This window comes from Pan troglodytes, chromosome 18 (assembly GCF_028858775.2).
Source record: "Pan troglodytes isolate AG18354 chromosome 18, NHGRI_mPanTro3-v2.0_pri, whole genome shotgun sequence".
Taxonomy (NCBI): domain Eukaryota; kingdom Metazoa; phylum Chordata; class Mammalia; order Primates; family Hominidae; genus Pan; species Pan troglodytes.
In genome coordinates, this window is record NC_072416.2 from 2,701,563 (window position 1) to 2,718,279 (window position 16,717).

At 61.8% G+C, this 16,717-nt stretch overlaps 1 protein-coding gene across 3 annotated transcripts; it reads right to left on the bottom strand.

Moving 5' to 3' along the window:
- Positions 1–12,966: 12,966 nt before the first annotated feature.
- MRPL28 (mitochondrial ribosomal protein L28) lies at positions 12,967–16,589 on the bottom strand. Of its 3 annotated transcripts, none has more exons than XM_016929003.3 (6): positions 16,483–16,589; positions 15,480–15,774; positions 14,639–14,791; positions 14,071–14,205; positions 13,898–13,984; positions 12,967–13,355 (listed from the first exon to the last, which is right to left on the bottom strand). In XM_016929003.3, the coding sequence occupies exons 1-6, from the start codon at positions 16,566–16,568 to the stop codon at positions 13,248–13,250; spliced, it is 864 nt and encodes a 287-aa protein (XP_016784492.1). In that variant the 5' UTR covers positions 16,569–16,589; the 3' UTR covers positions 12,967–13,247. The 3 variants fall into 3 exon arrangements, with proteins under 3 accessions (XP_016784492.1, XP_016784493.1, XP_016784494.1); XM_016929004.4 differs by having other exon boundaries at positions 16,372–16,492; XM_016929005.3 differs by having other exon boundaries at positions 16,428–16,486.
- Positions 16,590–16,717: the final 128 nt, after the last annotated feature.

The following is a 16,717-nucleotide window of genomic DNA, read 5'->3' on the forward strand; positions in this document are numbered from 1 at the left end:
CCAGGCAAGCACAGAAGTCCCAGCTCCAGGCTCCCTGAGCTTCCAGCCCACCCCCCACCAGATGTCCACAGGTGGGACTGCATGGGGAACCATGTGTGGAAGCCTCCCAGCCCTCGCCCCTGCCAGCACTCAGCATGGTGTCTGATGCCAGCATCGCTGTGTGGGAAAGGGGGTAGCATGGGACAAGGGCCACTAGGCTGTCCCCAGCCTGCCAAGGGCCCAGGCCCACTTCCCAGGGCCATCACCGTGCTCAGAGCAGGTGGGCAGGGGCTGGGGATATGAACGAAGCTGCACTGTTAGACCAACACCTGGCCCCGCTGGGTCCTGACCGCAGGCACCCTGCCAGGTCCCACAGTGCTGGACACTGGGGCCTCCCCGCAAGCCCCCTAGCCCATTCAGCCTCAGAATCTTAGAGGAGACAGAGTGGGTGGCCTCCATGGTAAAGCACAGTTTCCAGGGATGAGCCTCAGAATCTTAGAGGAGACAGAGTGAGTGGCCTCCATGGTAAAGCACAGTTTCCAGGGATGAGGGAGTCCTGGGTGGCCAGACAGACAGCAGGACCTCAGACACTGGCCCATGGGCTGCCCCCCGACTCCCAACAAGGTCCCCAATGCTTGCCTTGGTTCTGCAGAGCTGCTGCTGTGTCCGGGCCAGGCTCTCGGGGCTGTGTCCACGTCCATCCTCCTCTTGGCCCTCGGTGGCAGGTGTCCCCAGGCCCTGGGACCAGAACAAGGCCCTTGGGCCTCCAGCTCCTCGGGGCCCCTGCCCTGCAGGGACAGGAAGGGGGTCAGAAAGCCTGGCGGAAATGCAGCAGCCCTTCTAAAGTAGGTTGTGGTGTGGGTGTGGAGGGGAGATTCTCTGAGCCTAGTGGGGGTAGGAGGAGACCAGAGGCAGGCCAGGCAGAAGAGAGGTAGAGGAAGGCCCTGAGGAGGGGCAGGGAGGCGCGCAGGGGCCTGTGGTGAGGTTCAGCCACCTCCCTGTGGTGAGGGGGGCAGGGTGAGGTTCAGCCAGCCACCTCCCTTCCTCACAGAGCTCCTTGAAGAGGCAAACGCCCCCTTTGCTTCGAGCGCGAGTTTGCCACGAAGGCTTTTATTTGACCGTAGATGACATTTAATCAGGTTTTGTTTCTAGGCACCAAATGAGACACTTAAGAGCAGACATGAAATTATTTTCTTCAATGTAGACATAAAAGGTATGTTTTTTTGTTTGTTGGTTTTTGGAGACGGAGTTTCATTCTGTTGCCCAGGCTGGAGCCCAGTGGCGTGATTTTGGCTCACTGCAGCCTCCACCTACCATGCCCAAGTGATCTTCCCACCTCAGCCTCCCGAGTAATGGGATTGCAGGCGTGTGCCACCACACCCCACTAATTGTTTGTATTTTTGCTAGAGACAGGGTTTCATCATGTTGCCCAGGCCGGTCTCTAACTCCTGAGCTCAAGGGACCCACCTGCGTCGGCCTCGCGAAGTGCTGGGATTACAGGCCCAAGCCACCATGCCCAGCCTAAAAGGAATACCTTGAAAATAAAGTGGCTGGCCCTGAGCGGTGGCTCACGCCTGTAATCCCAGCACTTTGGGAGGCCGATGCAGGTGGATCACGAAGTAAGGAGTTCGAGACTGGCCTGACCAACATGGTGAAACCCCATCTCTACTAAAAATAGAAAAATTAGCCGGGCGTGGTGGCGCACACCTGTAGTCCCAGCTACTCAGGAGGCTGAGGCAGGATAATTGCTTGAACCTGGGAGGCGGAGGTTGCAGTGAGCCGAGATCGCCCCATTGCACTCCAGCCTGGGTGACAGAGCGAGACTCTGTCTCAAAAAAATAAAAATAAAAGAAAAGGCCAGGCACGGTGGCTCACACCCGTAGTCCTAGCAGTTCGGGAGGCCAAGGCCAGAGGATCACTTAAGCTTAGGAGTTCAAGACCAGTCTGGGCAACATAGTGAGACCTTGTCTCTACTAAACAATTTTTAAAAACTAGCTGGGCGTGGTGTTGCACACCTACGGTCTCAGCTACTCGGGAGCCCGAGGCAGGTGGATCACTTGAACCCAGCGGTTGGAGGCTTTAGTGAGCTATGATTGAGCCACTACACACCAGCCTGGGCAACAGAGTAAGACCGTGTCTCCAAGAAATAAAAATTAAGAAAATAATAAAGTGAGTTTTGATGCCTTAAGTGTGTTTATCCATCTAACTGAGGAAGACCACTTATAAAAAATGACCCAAAGGAAACCCTGGAAGACACCCCAAGGACATTCGCTGGGGAGTGTTTGCCGCTGTACGATGTGTGATGGAGACAGCCAGCTGCAGAGATGGACACTGTGCAGCCACCGACCCTGCATCAGTGTAAGGGGAGCGGGGGAAGAGGACGGACGGTTCTGATCCAGGGTTCTGGAGGCTGAGGGAAGCCTTGGGTTCAGCCTCTTCCTGTCTGCCCCTTCTCTGCCCCCTCCGCTCAGTCCATAGGTGTGAGAGGTGGGAGTGGGCAGGCAGGAGAGGCCCCTGGAGGGGAGGGAGGCCCCTGGAGGGAGAGGGAGGCCTTGGACCATCCCGTTCAGGCGAGGGAGGACTGCACTTTCCATCGCAGGCAGAGCCCCCACCACCCTCCGCCGCCTTCCAGGCTATAAGGCGAGCCCCAGCTCTCATCCCTGAGCCTTCTTTTTCCATCAGTTCTGAGCCCACAGGAGAGGCCAGATGCTGCCTGTGCCCCCATCCCAAGCCCGACAGAGAACAAGGAGCTACAACACCCCGGAGAGATGCCGCCAGGCCACGCACACAGGGCACCACTTTTCCTGAAAATAGAAAATGTGGGCCGGGCGCAGTGGCTCACACCTGTAATCCCAGCACTTTGGGAGGCTGAGGTGGGAGGATCACTTGAAGTCAGCGGTTTAAGATTAGCCTGGGCAACAATGCAAGACCCTTTCCCTATAGAAGCATTGTTTTTAATTAGCCAGGCATGGTGGCGTGCACCTGTGGTCCCAGGTACACGGAGACAGGAGGATGGCTTGAGCCCGAGAGGTCAAGGCTGCAGTGAGCTGAGATGGTGCCACTCCACTCCAGTCTGGGTGAGAGAAAGACCTGACACTGGGCCAGGTGCGGTGGCTCACGCCTGTAATCCCAGCACTTTGGGAGGTCAAGGCAGGCAGATCGCCTGAGGCTGGGAGTTCGAGACCAGCCTGACCAACATGGAGAAACCCCGTCTCTACTAAAAATACAAAATTAGCCAGGCGTGGTGGCGCATGCCCGTAATCCCAGCTACTTGGGACACTGAGGCAGGAGAATCGCTTGAACCCGGGAGGCGGACGTTGCAGTGAGCTGAGATCGCGCCACAGCACTCCAGCCTGGGCGACAGAGCGAGACTCTATCTCAAAAAAAAAAAAAAAGGGCAAGAAGACTCAAAACGGTCCACGTGTTATTAGTGGAAGCAGAAGCATGAAGTTCCATTTTCTTCTTTGCATGTTCAGGAATGTCTACAGGGATGTAACAGTTATGGTCCTGTGGAATGGTCTGTGTAAGTTAACCCGCTGAAGGAGACGGGCATCACGGCTGAGGCCCTGAGGGGTGGAACTGACCACTGGGCAGTGTGTGTCCAGCAGGGTGATGGTCACGGCTGATGGCAGCCACATCGCCCCACGGTGGCCTGGGGCCTGGCATGGAGGTTCTGCCACCTTCCTGAGAGACACACCCTGCCAGGGGCTTCCTGGGCCATCCCAGCTGTTGGTGTCACTTTGGGCTGGGGCCTCCCCGGCCTCCACATCTGGCAGCCCCCTTAGCACTGATGTGCCCCTAGATAGGTCCTTCCTCCTCTCCCCCTCACACCTGTCGGGCAGGTGTGTCATCCAACCATGTTGCAACACGCTTCCTGTTTGGAGTGGTCCACATAGCTCTGTAGCCAAAGCTGCCTCCGCAGGGCAGATGCCCCAGGAGTGATCCTGGTCCCCACGAAAGGCAGAGGCCTGGGGGAAGGGGAGCAGGGCCCTACCTCATATGCCCTGGCTCCAATATCAGGTCAGTGTGACTGTCACCATGGCCATGGATGACCTGACGGCCTCTGCCCCCGGGACCCACCATTGGCTGGGCACCTGTGGTCAGGAGGACCCACCCACAGAGAGGTGGAGGGTGAACCACTCAGCCGCTGCGGGGCAGGGGCCCAAAGAAACGGGTGCTGTGTGTGGCCAGGCTCGGTGGCTCACACCTGTAATCTCAGCACTTTGGGAGGCTGAGGCGGGTGGATCACCTGAGGTCAAGAGTTCGAGACCAGCCTGGCCAACATGGTGAAACCCCGTCTCTACTAAAAATACAAAAATTAGGCCAGGCACAGTGGTTCACGCCTGTAATTTTAGCACTTTGGGAGGCCAAGGTGGGCGTATCACCTCAGGTCAGGAGCTCGAGACCAGCCTGGCCAACGTGGTGAAACCCCATCTCTACTAAAAATGCAAAAAATTAGCCAGGTGTGGTGGCAGGCCCCTGTAATCTCGGCTACTGGGGAGGTTGGGGCAGGAGAATCACTTGAACCCAGGAGACAGAGGTTGCAGTGAGCCAAGACTGTGCCAAGGCACTCCAGCCTGGGCAACAGAGTGAGACTCCATCTCAAAAAAAAAAAAAAAAAGAAAAAGAAATGAAACGGCTGCTGTGGCCACAGTGCTTGGTCCCCGCTGGCTCCGGGTCCATACTTGTCCCCTGGGGCAGGCCCCAGACCTGCCGTCACCCACGTCGCCTGCGCCCAGCCCCGTCCAGCAGACCTGACAGTCCCCACATCCCCGCTGGCCTCCAGGGGTCAAGGGTCAGGACGCCAAGGCCAACAGGAAAGCACTGGCAACAGGGCGGGGGCCTGGCCAGCCAGGCGGCCCAGAGGCAGTCCCTCCATCCCAGGGTACTGTCCACACCTCCCAGTGTCCTGAGGGGAGTCCTCCTGCAGTGCCTTTCTGAAGAGTTCTGACCCCAGGGTGTCCAGGGGCTGGGACTGGGGCCAGGTGGATACCAGGATGTGGTCAAGTAGGCCTGCCTGGAGGGTCCGGCCGCAGGGGCTGGGGAAGTAGGAGGGGAGGGCGGCCACCACTTCCCAACTCGGGAGCTGCTGACATCAGGGGACTGTTGGGCCTGGCCTGGCACCTGCCTCCCAGGAGACCTGAGTGCCCATCCTTGTCTTGGGCCAGCCTGTAGCCCTAGGCAAAGCAGGCACCTCCTTGTGCCAGTGTCCCCCTGGGCAAAGTGATCGTCCTGACCTGGCCTCACAGCCCCAGAGGTCCGTGTGTGACCCTCTCTGACAGGCCGGGTGGCGGGATGGAGCCCACAGCTGGCCATGGACCAGGTCTGGTGTCCCAGGCACATTGTGAGCACAGGGCAGGGCCTGCTGGCCTCCCCCAACCTCAGTGCTGTTTTCCCAAAAAAAGGTGGCATCCAAGTGCAGGGGCCATGCCCCGAGGGGCCTCGCGCTGACTTCGGGAAGTAGCAGGTGACGTCCCACCTCCCTGGGCAGCCTCAGGCCGCTTCCTGTCCTTGTTGGGGGGACTCCTGCCCCTGCCACACCAACCACAGTCCTTGTCCCTGCTGTTCCCTCACCTGAACGCCCTTCCCTGCCCTGACAGCCTCCATCCCACATGCCTCTCCGGGCGCTGCCGCCCACCCCGTTGGTGCTCATCTGTCCTTCTACCCACTATCCCCAGCGGCCCCGATACCTGCACACCCCAGTGCCCAGCGGTTCCCCCTCGAGCTGGCAAGGGGACATTAAATGGGAGGTGAGGAAGCGCGGCCCCCAGCGGGCAGCTGCCTTTGCCCCGGCCCACCTGTGCCCCCGCCCACCTGTGCCCTCCGCCGCCTCCCTCTGCTTGGCTGTCCCAAGATGTCTCTCTCCGCTGCCTAGGAACCCTGAGGCCGCGGCCAAGTTCTGAGCGTGTGACTGTGTGTGCTGGGCCCCAGGCCCCTTTGTCGCCGCAGCGTCTGTCGTGGCAAACAAAAGTGAACCGGATTAGCCACAGTGGATTAAAAGATTTGCGTCTCAGAGTTTACCTAATAACCTAACAATCGTGTCAACGGGAGCTTTGAACCCCCAGGGCGTGCCTGCCAGGCCAACTGAGAGCGCAAGGCCTCTGTGGGCAGCAGGGCGTGGTCGGGGGGAGGAGACGCAGCCACGGCTGTCCTCACACCCAGCTCGGCCCCTGCGGGCTCCTCTGGGTGGAACTGGGGGAAGGCACGGCCTCCAGCAGGAGGTGGAGGCCTTTGAAAGGGTGCAGGTGTTGGGACCAGGTACCCGGCCCAGGCCCCCAGCCGCGTCCACACACATCGCACACGGCAGCAAGGACACAAGCAGTGTGGAGATGGCCGCGTCGGCGACGTATGGGCCCCATGGTGCTGCGGTACACGACCTCTGTGCCGTCACCCCACAGTGTCCGCTCCTGCACGTACACGCATGCACGCGCACACACGTGCACACGCACACACACACAAGCACGCCCCGCTTTGATCTCTAGAGGAGAGTCCATTGACAAGCTCTTAATCGCAGCTGCCCTTGCAGGGCCTGTCCCTGAAGTCCCGAGTAATGGGATTTGGCGCTTCTGATCCATCGGGCTGGCCGCTTCCCCTGTCATAGGTGGACACTTTTTTTCTTTATATCGCTTCTGTTTCTTTTTTTTTTTTTCCTCGAAAAAATGCTGCTTAAACGGCACCGACTTGACATGGCTTGTCGCCTAGCCTTGGAGCGGTGGCCGGGACGCCGGCCTGGATCAGTCGGGGGTCTTTGATGCCGCCTCCATGTGAAACCTGACGTGGAAGACCCACCGGGGCGGTTTTGGGGTCCGAGGTCCGTCAGGATTCATCCTGCCTCACCCTGCTCCCTTTGTCTCTTCCCCTGACCCTTCCTCGGGACACCCGGAGAGGGTCTGAGGGTGAGGGTGCGGGCGCTGCGTGTGGGCTTGCACTCGAGGGTGGGGTGGGCCGAGGGCAGGGCCGCAGCCGCGAGAACAATGGGCAGAGGAGGCGCGTCCACCTGTCCGCCCGGCCGCCTACCCGGCTTACCTCACCTGCCTGGCTCCGTGTGCCTGCTCACGCCCCACCGTCCCGCTGTCCGCCATGATGGGCTTGGCCGTCCGTCCGAGCACTTTCAGCCACTCTGGGAAGCAGGTCCCTGCTCTTGGCCACTGTGTGGCTGGGAGGCAGAAGCGTGACTCTGGGCTGCAGCTCGGGCTCCTGCCGCCGATTGGCTGAGGCAGGGACCAGATGACGGGCCTCAGAACCCTATGGTAGCCATGGCAACCAGCCCCTTTAGACACCGCCACCCCCGAGCCACTCCTGACTGCTGAGGGAGCAGGCGGCACTGCCCGTGGGCCCATGCCAGGGTCCCCTTGGAGGAACGAGGCGGGCATGGCTGCATGGTAGCTGTCCCCACAACAGCTGTTAAGCGTTTGTGTGTGTTTCATTCGTGTCCAGTGTGTGGGGTCCTTGCCCCTCTCCTGGCCTGTCCGGGGCCACTCTGTGCCCTGCCTGACCCCCAGCGGAGGCAGAAGCACTGGCCTTGCAGCCCCTGCTGAGAGGAGGACTTCAGGTCAGGCTTGCCTCAGGGGCTGAAGGCCAGGCCCAGTCTGGTGGGAAAATAAAGGGTGGGAGCAGTGGAAGGGGGAGCAGGGAGAACTTCCCAGCCCCACTGGGCAGAGCCAAGCTCTCGCCCACCTCAGACGGCAAAGGCTGCCAGGTTTCTCTCCGCTCACAGTCCACTCCGCCACCCTCTCGTTAGCTGCGGCCCGTGGAATACGTGCACGTGCTCACACAGTCCCGTCTCACAAGCCCCCTGAGGCCCCTCCCGAGGCCTTGCTCCCTGGACCTTGGGTTCCCACTGGGCAGGACTCTGGGTCTTTGGCCACACTGAGGAAACCGTCTGGCCATCAGTCACACACCTGCGGCTGCACCCGCTCTCCCCTGGGCTGCAGTGCCCTCTTGCGTCCCAAAAATGCCTCTCCCCTCCAGGGCGCACCAGCATTGGCCCCTGGCAAAGCTTTCCCGTATGTCTGGAGACGAGGCTTCTCAATCATCACCCGTGGACATCCTGGGCATTGCAGGGCACTGAGCATCCCCGGAACCACCCCCTGCCCCCAGCCCCGTGACAGCCAGAAACAGTGTTGGCTTGTCCACGTGCTCTGACAGCAGCACTGCCTGGCCAAGACCCCTTCGAAGGCTTCCCCTAAGCCCGGGAAGCTGAGTCCCACTTTCTGGCCCAGGCCCAGCACCCGATGAGCAGAATCTGGTGAGGAACAGCTGCAGGACTGCAAGGAGCAAGCGAGGGCCTTGGGCTGCTGCAGCCCAGAGAGGCCACTACCAAGGCCATCAGAGGGACCCGGGAGCCAGGGGAGCCTGGAGCATGGTCCATGGGGATCCACCTTCAAGAGAGCAACTTCGGGGCCAGTCCCAGGGAACCGGGCTTGGCATGGGCCTGGGCGTCGGGGGTCTCGGGCCGCGGCTGCTCCCTCAGGACTCTGGGCGCTGGGGGTCTCGGGCCGCGGCTGCTCTCCCAGGACTTAGTGCTGGGGGTCTCGGGCCGCGGCTGCTCCCCCAGGACTCTGGGTCCGGCTCCAAGCTTCTTCGCACTGGCCTGGTTGTGAGCCGCCTGTCCCAGGATGGAACCCGGCCTTGAAGCCCTTCCCATGCCATGCTCAGAGCTACCAGCTTGTCTGGGGACAGGGTGTGGGTAGGGACGCCATCCTGGGACAGCAGGCAGTGGTTGGGGAGGAGGGTCCAGGGCTGCAGCCGGCCTAGGGAGGGCTGCGGGGCGCTGCAGCAGAGGGAGCCAGGACCGCACGGGAGCCCAGGCTGCTGGGTGTGGCCATGTGGCCAGGGTTCCAGCTTGGGTGGCTGGTGGGTGTCAGAGGGACAGGGACTCAAGGGAGCCTGGGAGCCCCACACAACCCAGCCCGTGCCTGGGGCCAGCAGAGGGCTGGAGTTACAGACGGGCACTGGTGAGAGGGAGAGGGCGGCCAAGGACTGAAGGTGGAGGCGGAGCCCTAAGCAGGCCCGCGGGACACACAGTGGTCTCCCGGCAGCTCCCTTGGGCTCCCAGCACCCTGACGGGGGCACAGGACAGGAGCAGAGGTGCCAAGCAACCCAGAGGGCCCGCCCGCTCTCCATGCCCTTCCCTCCACTATCCTGCTGCTCTGTGCACCAGAGCAGGACTCAGGAAGCAGGCGAGACCCTTGGGGTCAGGGGTCAGACATGGACTTGTGACTGGGTGCCTCAGGCCAGCCTCACATCCACTCCACCCTACCCTTCCTGGCCTTGGCTTCCCCGTCTCTATGTGGAGTGATGGGGTCACTGACGCCCCTTCCAGGCCTCCAGTTTTCTACCCCCAAGGGATCCCTGCCCATAGCCACGGTGAGGGTCCACCCCGGAGTCCACCCTCAGGTCCACAGCCCATTCTCTGCCCAACACCGCGGCTGACTGTTGTCATGGAAACACATGGCCTCTGCCAAGCCTGGGACACACATGGGGAACTCCTGGCCCCTGAGGGCTCCGAGAGGCTGGGGCTGGTGCAGGCCGGCCCAGGGCAGCTCTGCCTCCTGTGGGGTTGATCTTGCTCTGCACAGATCCCTCTCCTGCTCCAGGTGCCTGAGGGTCTGCACGCCTCGGTGAGGGAGAACTGGCCGTTCTCAGAGACGGAGTCCAACACTTCAGGAAGGAGCCTGACAGGTGTGATTGGTGAGGATGGCAGAAGGAGGGTCTGGTGGCCCCAGCCCGGCCTGGCTCTGGAAGGGGTGGGGTGGGCATAGGGAGGGCAGGGAAGGGGTGGGGTGGGCGCGGGGAGGGCGGGGTGGGCGCGGGGAGGGCGGGGTGGGCGCGGGGAGGGCGGGGAGGGGTGGCCAGCAGCCATTCCCAGGTTGGCTGCCCGGGCTCCCAGCTCAGTTCTCAGTTCCCACGCACATGTTGGAGCCGGTACAGTCCCTGGGACCCCTCCCCACATCCCAGAAGGCAGAATAGCATGCTGGATCCAGCTGCTGGGTCTGTCCCAGACCTGAGTCACGGTTTGGTCTTGAGGGATGGGTCCGGCATTCAAGGAAGGCCTCTTACCTTTTTCTCAGTCAAGGACTTTTGTGGCCTCTGACCAGAAAGTTGTCAGGGCCCTGGCCACACCCAGACCCCACCTCAGTCTGGCCTGGCCTCCCCTGCGGGAGGACTAAACAGCCATGGGTTCCAGTGAGGTGACTGGCAGAGGAGGTAACCTGCTGAGGCCAAATGCAGCTCCTCCCACTGGCCAGCTGGTAGCCTGGTCCCAAACCCACAATCCTGAGTCAACACAAGTCAGGACACACTCATAAGCATGTGCCACCATGGCCGACAGGGGGACCGAGGCCAGCGCCTACCAGCCCATTGCCAAGCCTGGCCCCTAACTTCTTGGGGCCCCCAGAGTCTGACCCAGGAAGCCCTACAGGCCTTGGCAGGAGCTCTGCTTACCGTGGGGCTTGGTTGGGGTGGGAAAGAGCAGGTGGTGAGTGAGGGGCAGCCACCGAGGCCTGAGCTGGGAGGTGCTGGACACACACACCATCAGGGAGTCAGGGGCAGGCCGAGGGGCTGGAGGGGGCTTGGCTTAAGTTCACAGCTGAACACGGGAACTGTGCAGGGCAGGGCGTGGCCACAACATCCCAACTCTGGCTAGAGCTGGGGCACGGAACAGCACTCATGCTGTGGGCAGCTGGGCTGAGCCTCATGGCCCCACAGAGCTGGCTGAGCACTGTCTGTTTTTCATAAAGTGTTTTTTTTTTGAGACAGAGTTTTGCTCTTGTTGCCCAGGTGGAGTGCAATGGTGCAATCGTGGCTCACCGCAACCTCCACCTCCCGGGTTCAAGCAATTCGCCTGCTTCAGCCTCCCAAGTAGCTGGGATTACAGGTGTGCGCCACCACACCCGGCTAGATTTTTGTATTTAGTAGAGATGGGGGTTTCACTATGTTGTCCAGACTAGTCTTGAACTGCTAACCTCAGGTGATCTGCCTGCCTCAGCCTCCCAAAGTGCTGGGATTATAGGTGTAAGCCACAGTGCCCGGTATGATTTTTATTTATTTATTTTTTTGAGACGGAGTCTCGCTCTGTCGCCCAGGCTGGAGTGCAGTGGTGCGATCTCCACTCACTGTAACCTCCACCTCCCGGGTTCATGCCATTCTCCTGCCTCAGCCTCCCGAGTAGCTGGGACTACAGGCACCTGCCACCATGCCCAGCTAATTTTTTTGTATTTTTAGTAGAGACGGGGTTTCACCATGTTAGGCAGGATGGTCTCGATTTCCTGACCTCGTGATCCGCCCACCTCAGCCTCCCAAAATGCTGGGATTACAGGCGTGAGCCACTGCGCCCGGCCTTTTTTTTTTTTTTTCTTTTTGAGACGGAGTCTCGCTCTGTCACCCAAGCTGGAGTACAGTGGTGCGATCTCAGCTCACTGCAAGCTCTGCCTTCCAGGTTCAAGCGATTCTCCTCCCTCAGCCTCCCGTGTAGCTGGGACCACAGGCATGTGTCAACATGCCTAGCTAATTTTTTGTATTTTTAGTAGAGATGGGGTTTCACCGTGTTAGCCAGGATGGTCTCTATCTCCTGACCTCGTGATCCACCCACCTCGGCCTCCCAAAGTGCTGGGATTACAGGTGTGAGCCACCGTGCCTGGCCTAAAATTTTTTTCAAGCTCGTTCACAGAGCAGGGGCATCACATGAAGGCACTGGTGTGGGGAGCAGCAGGACATGTCGGCAGAGGTGCCCGGTGTGGACAGAGACCTCGGGGGCCCTCCCAGGGCTCTGAACCAGGCAGGTCCTGACCCCAGTGACCCCTTGTGGCCCCGGGAGCCACATGCTCCCCTGCAGTCCAGCAGGGCCAACTGCAGACTCCCTCTGGACTCTGCCACAGCCCCCTTGGGAGCCAGGGGCCCCTCAATCAGCCAGCAGGCCCACGTCAGGCAGCTGCCTCCAGTTCACCCCATCCTGCCACCAGCTGGGGCTGGCTTAGGCTCAGGGGACATAAACCCCCCCTTGTCATTCTGCACATGCAGCTGGAGGAGCCCTCCCTGTGCTCCCTGGGAAAACCGAATGGGTCCGGAGGATCAGGATTTCCAGGTAAGGGTTGGGGGAGAGGGTCAGGTACCCCCAAACCTCAGGGCGGGAAATGCCTTAGGGTGCACAGCCCGGCTTCCCGCTGGCCAAACCTCCACCCTGCAGGTCAGGTGGAGGTAGCAGGAGGGGACACCAAGGTCGCAGGTCCCCAAGTTCGTGTCGCCCCCACCTCCTGTACCACTCGCCACAACAGTGCTGACCAGGGAGAGGCTCCTGACTCAGGCAGCTGCACCAGCAGGGCCCTCTGAGGGCCTGCCCCCCCTGGTTCCTTCCAGTACCTGCAGAGCCAGACCACAGCCTCCCTTGCCCTGCTCTGAAGAATGTTCGAGAAGGGCAGGAATGTGCAATGGAGAGGGAATGGGCATCATCCGGCTGCACCCCTGGATGCCCCCAGCTACACCAGACCCTCTACCAGAGGAAAGAAAGACACAGAATACGGCCAGGGGAGGTGGCTCACGCCTGTAATCCCAACACTTTGGCAGGTTGAGGCAGGTGGGTCACCTGAGGTCAGGAGTTCAAGCCCAGCCTGGCCAACATGGTGAAACCCCTTCTCTACTAAAATACAATTAGCCATACATGATAGCGGGGTGCCTGTAATCCCAGCTACTCAGGAGGCTGAGACAGGAGAATCACTTGAACCCTGGAGGTGGAGGTTGTAGTGAGTCCAGATCGTGCCACTGCACTCCAGCCTGGGCGACTGAGCAAGACTGTCTCAAAAAAAGAAAAGAAAAAAAAAAACACAAAACACAGAATTGAACCTGGCTCTCTGCAGCTCACCGGGGGACGGGCACAGCCAGAGTCAATGCCCACGGCTCATCCGAGGTCTCAGGGGCAGCAAGGGCAGGGGTGACAGGATCAGGATCCCCAAAGAGAACACCAGTCCTCAAAGCAAAGACACACACACACAGCCTGGCCCAGACTTTACTCGCTCCCGGCCCCACAGGCACAAGGAACACTGCCGCAAACGTGGGGGCCCAGCCTGAGAGGAGCCTCTGGGCGGCCCAGGCCTCCTGGGGATCCCTGCCAAGCTGGCCCCGGGCTGGAAGGTGCATGGGCAGCACACAAAACCAGGATCCACCCACTGCCCACCGGTGGCCCTCACAGCTCCCCGGGATCTGTGTCCTCAGTGCAAAGGGCCTGGCAGGGAAGGCTGGGCCTGTTGGTCAGGCATGGAGGAGCTGTGTGGTCACTGGCCACTGGCTCTCTTCTGCACCACCGCCGGCTCTGACAGTGCCTGCTGCTGCAGCTGCTGGATCAGCTCCGCCACATAGATCTTGAACAGGGGTACAGGGTCCTGAAGGAGAGAGGGGCTCACGGTGAGGCCAGGGAAGCCCAGGGCAGCTGGAGTTCCGGCGGGGATGGGATCAGCAGCTGCCGCCCAGAGGAACCGGGGCATGAGAGGCCCTGGAGGGCAGAGTCCTGTCGGTGAGATGAGGAACCCCCTCCCTTGGGGATGCCGGAGGCACACACATACCCCTGTCCCATCCCTGTGGTCATGGATAAACAGAGGGAATAGGGGCAGCCAGCTGCCATGCCATCAGGGGCTCCCTGTCCTGACAGCTACCTCAGGCTCCAGACCCTGGGATGCTGGTGGCCGAGCAAACCCTCGGTGCAGGAACCCACTCCTACTGAGGGTCCTGGGACAGGACAGGGTGGGGACTTGGAGGGGAGGGAGCGGGCCATGCTCCTCTGGGTGGGCAATGCAGAGCAGCAGCTCTTCCCCAAGCCCACCCAGTGCACCAGCCCCTTGTGCAGGCTCTCTCCAAGGCAGCACACTCCCAGACCCTGAACACCAGGCTCTGGGCAGGCAGCATCGGCTGGTGCTCACACACTCACCTTCTCCTCCAAAAGTCTCTGCTTCTCAATGGCCTCCTCCAGCGTGAGGCCCACCCACTCTGCCTCCTCCTCTGGGATGGCAAATTCCTAGGCAGGCAGAGATGGAAAGGGCAGTGAGGCCCAGGGCCGGGCCAGGAGTCCCCAGGTGTAGGGAGCGGGACGGAAACCCTCACCTTGTACTTGTCGTAGATGGCTGCCCGCCGCTCGGGGTCCTCGGGGTGCAGCTGGGGGTCCTGCCGGGCAAGCCGCAGCAGCATCCCTCGCTTCAGGTCCATCCCAAACTTGGAGCACAGGTCCTCCTTCGGGGTCTGGCAGAAGGCTCACATGGGGCCAGGTGCTGGTGGCAGGGCCCCGCCTACCCTTCCAGCCAACCCACCTGGCTCCTCTCTAGCCGCTGGTGGTCCCAGGACAGGACAGAGAAGGCCCGGGTGGGGCCGCCTCAGCACCCCAGCCTGGGGGGTGGGATCAGGACAGAAGCAAGTCCAAGTGCAGGGAAAGGGGCGGCTGTGCTCGGTCAGGCCCCACGGGCAAGTCAGCCACCCACAGAGCGACAGCCTCTCCTGAAGGCAGGAAACCCCACTGGTGCCAGCCAGAAAGGGGCATGGCCCCACTCACGCTTTCCCAGTGACCCTCCTGTGCAGATGTCAGCGCGCCCCGGTGTGATGCTGACCTGGGGCTCCCGTGAGTCTGACTGGCCCATCGCAGACCCCGCTGTGCACGGACTCGCCCCACCCCGCTTGCCTTGAGGATGTAAAAGTCGAGCCCGTAAGCCTCATCGATGAGATCCAGGGTCCGCATGGTCACAGTCACTGTGAACTTCTTGTCCAGGATCTCACTGTAGAGCTCTCGCTCAAACAGCTGTGGCTTCCACACTTTCTTCAGCCTCTTGGAGAGCTGAGGGTGCAACAGAGCCTCCATGAGTACTGCTGCTTTCTCTTACAGACCAAGGGGGGCCCAGGGCAACTGCCCTCACCTCCCCCCCGGAGGCTCCATCACAGAACCACTGCTGTCAGACTGGGGACCTAGAGCTAACTGGGCCGGCCCCCAGCCCGGTGCCGCCCCAGCCCGACCCGGGTCCTGGCTGTGTACCCAGAAGTCAGCTGCTCCCCAACAAGCTGGGCGTTCCCGCCCTGGTCACATGGTTGCTGCATGTGTTTCAGAAACATGTGCGACCCCACAGTTTACAGGTTGTCACATTCCAACCTGGAGGTGACACAAGTCTCCCCAGAGGCTTCAGCAGTCCCGCCAGGAAGTCCACCACAAGCAGCCTCGAAGTTCTGCTCGCCTCCCCCACCTGCTCTGCTCATCACACAGGCCTCCTCCCCATCCTAACTTTACCCCGACTCCCCACGGCCTCTGGTTGCTCCCCCGGCCTGAGTCACCCCACCTCACCCCTACTTTATCAGTCCTGTTTGCCAGAACTGCGGTTCTTCACTCAGCGTGCTCCTTTGCCGGAGCTGTGTCTCCTCCAGGCTGTAATCCCCAGGGCCCACCCAGGTCTCTCCAGGTACCCCGGGCGTCTGGCACAGAGCCGGCACAGCCAAGCCCTGAGAGGAGCCCCGAAGCCCGCCTGCCGACCCACCTTGTCGTTGTTGGCGTATATTTGGCCCAGGATCCAGCCCTCGCCGCCCCACAACCCCCGCTGGGATTCGGGGGGAAAGTAGATGGGAATGGGCACGTCCTCCACACGCTCCCGCTGCCCGTTCTTGGGGTTGATCTTGAACTTGGCCCCATGAGGCCTATAGTGCACGGGAGCGGGCGTCCGCTCCTCCTCCAGGGAGCGCAGGTAGTGGCCGGGCAGGCGGGAACAGATGCCCTCCCGCAGCTGCAGCCGCTTCCAGAGCCACACGGGATACTTGTGTAGAGGCATCGCGAGCCTGGCGGGAGGTGGGGGCTCGCAGTCAGTCGCAGCCTGGCCCGGCCCCCGGCTCTCACCCCCTACCCCGGCCCCCGGCTCTCACCCACTACCCCGGCCCCCGGCTCTCACCTCCTACCCCCTACCCTGGCTCTCACCCACTACCCCGGCCCCCGGCTCTCACCCGCTACCCCTGCCCCTGGCTCTCACCTCCTACCCCCACCCCGGCTCTCACCCACTACCCCGGCCCCCGGCTCTCACCCACTACCCCGGCCCCCGGCTCTCACCTCCTACCCCGGCTCTCACCCGCTACCCCTGCCCCCGGCTCTCACCTCCTACCCCCTACCCCGGCTCTCACCCGCTACCCCGGCCCCCGGCTCTCACCTCCTACCCCCTACCCCGGCTCTCACCCCCTACCCCGGCCCCCGGCTCTCACCCACTATCCCGGCCCCCGGCTCTCACCTCCTACCCCCTACCCCGGCTCTCACCCCCTACCCCGGCCCCCGGCTCTCACCCACTACCCCGGCCCCCGGCTCTCACCCGCTACCCCTGCCCCCGGCTCTCACCTCCTACCCCCTACCCTGGCTCTCACCCCCTACCCCGGCCCCCGGGCTCTCACCTCCTACCCCCTACCCCGGCCCCTGGTTCTCACTCCGGCCTGTGTCCCGCACCCACCTGCCCCTCCCCTTCTGCCCCGGCGCCCCCCCACACCCCACCTGCCCGCGCCCACCTTTCAGGGTTCAGAGCCCACCGGAACCGGAAGCCGATCTGCCGCGCCTGGCCCTCCTCCCACCGCTGACTGGCTGTAAAAGCCATCCGTCTACCCCCTCGTCCCGCCCCGCTTCCGTCTTTAGGGACCGTTAAAAACACCCCACAGACAGCAGCAGCAGCTCAAGGCACCGTTGGCTATGTGCGGCCCCGGCGTTTCCGCGAAGGGCGGCACGGGCGGGGCGGTGCTTGTTCTC

Excerpts from the sequence above, each read along its gene's own strand:
- MRPL28 (XM_016929003.3), bottom strand. The coding sequence starts at position 16,568 with ATGGCTTTTACAGCCAGTCAGCGGTGGGAGGAGGGCCAGGCGCGGCAG. Across the intron at positions 15,775-16,482 it reads TGGGCTCTGAACCCTGAAAG|GCTCGCGATGCCTCTACACA; the intron begins GTGGGCGCGGGC and ends ACCTCCCGCCAG. Across the intron at positions 13,985-14,070 it reads CCATCTACGACAAGTACAAG|GAATTTGCCATCCCAGAGGA; the intron begins GTGAGGGTTTCC and ends CTGCCTGCCTAG.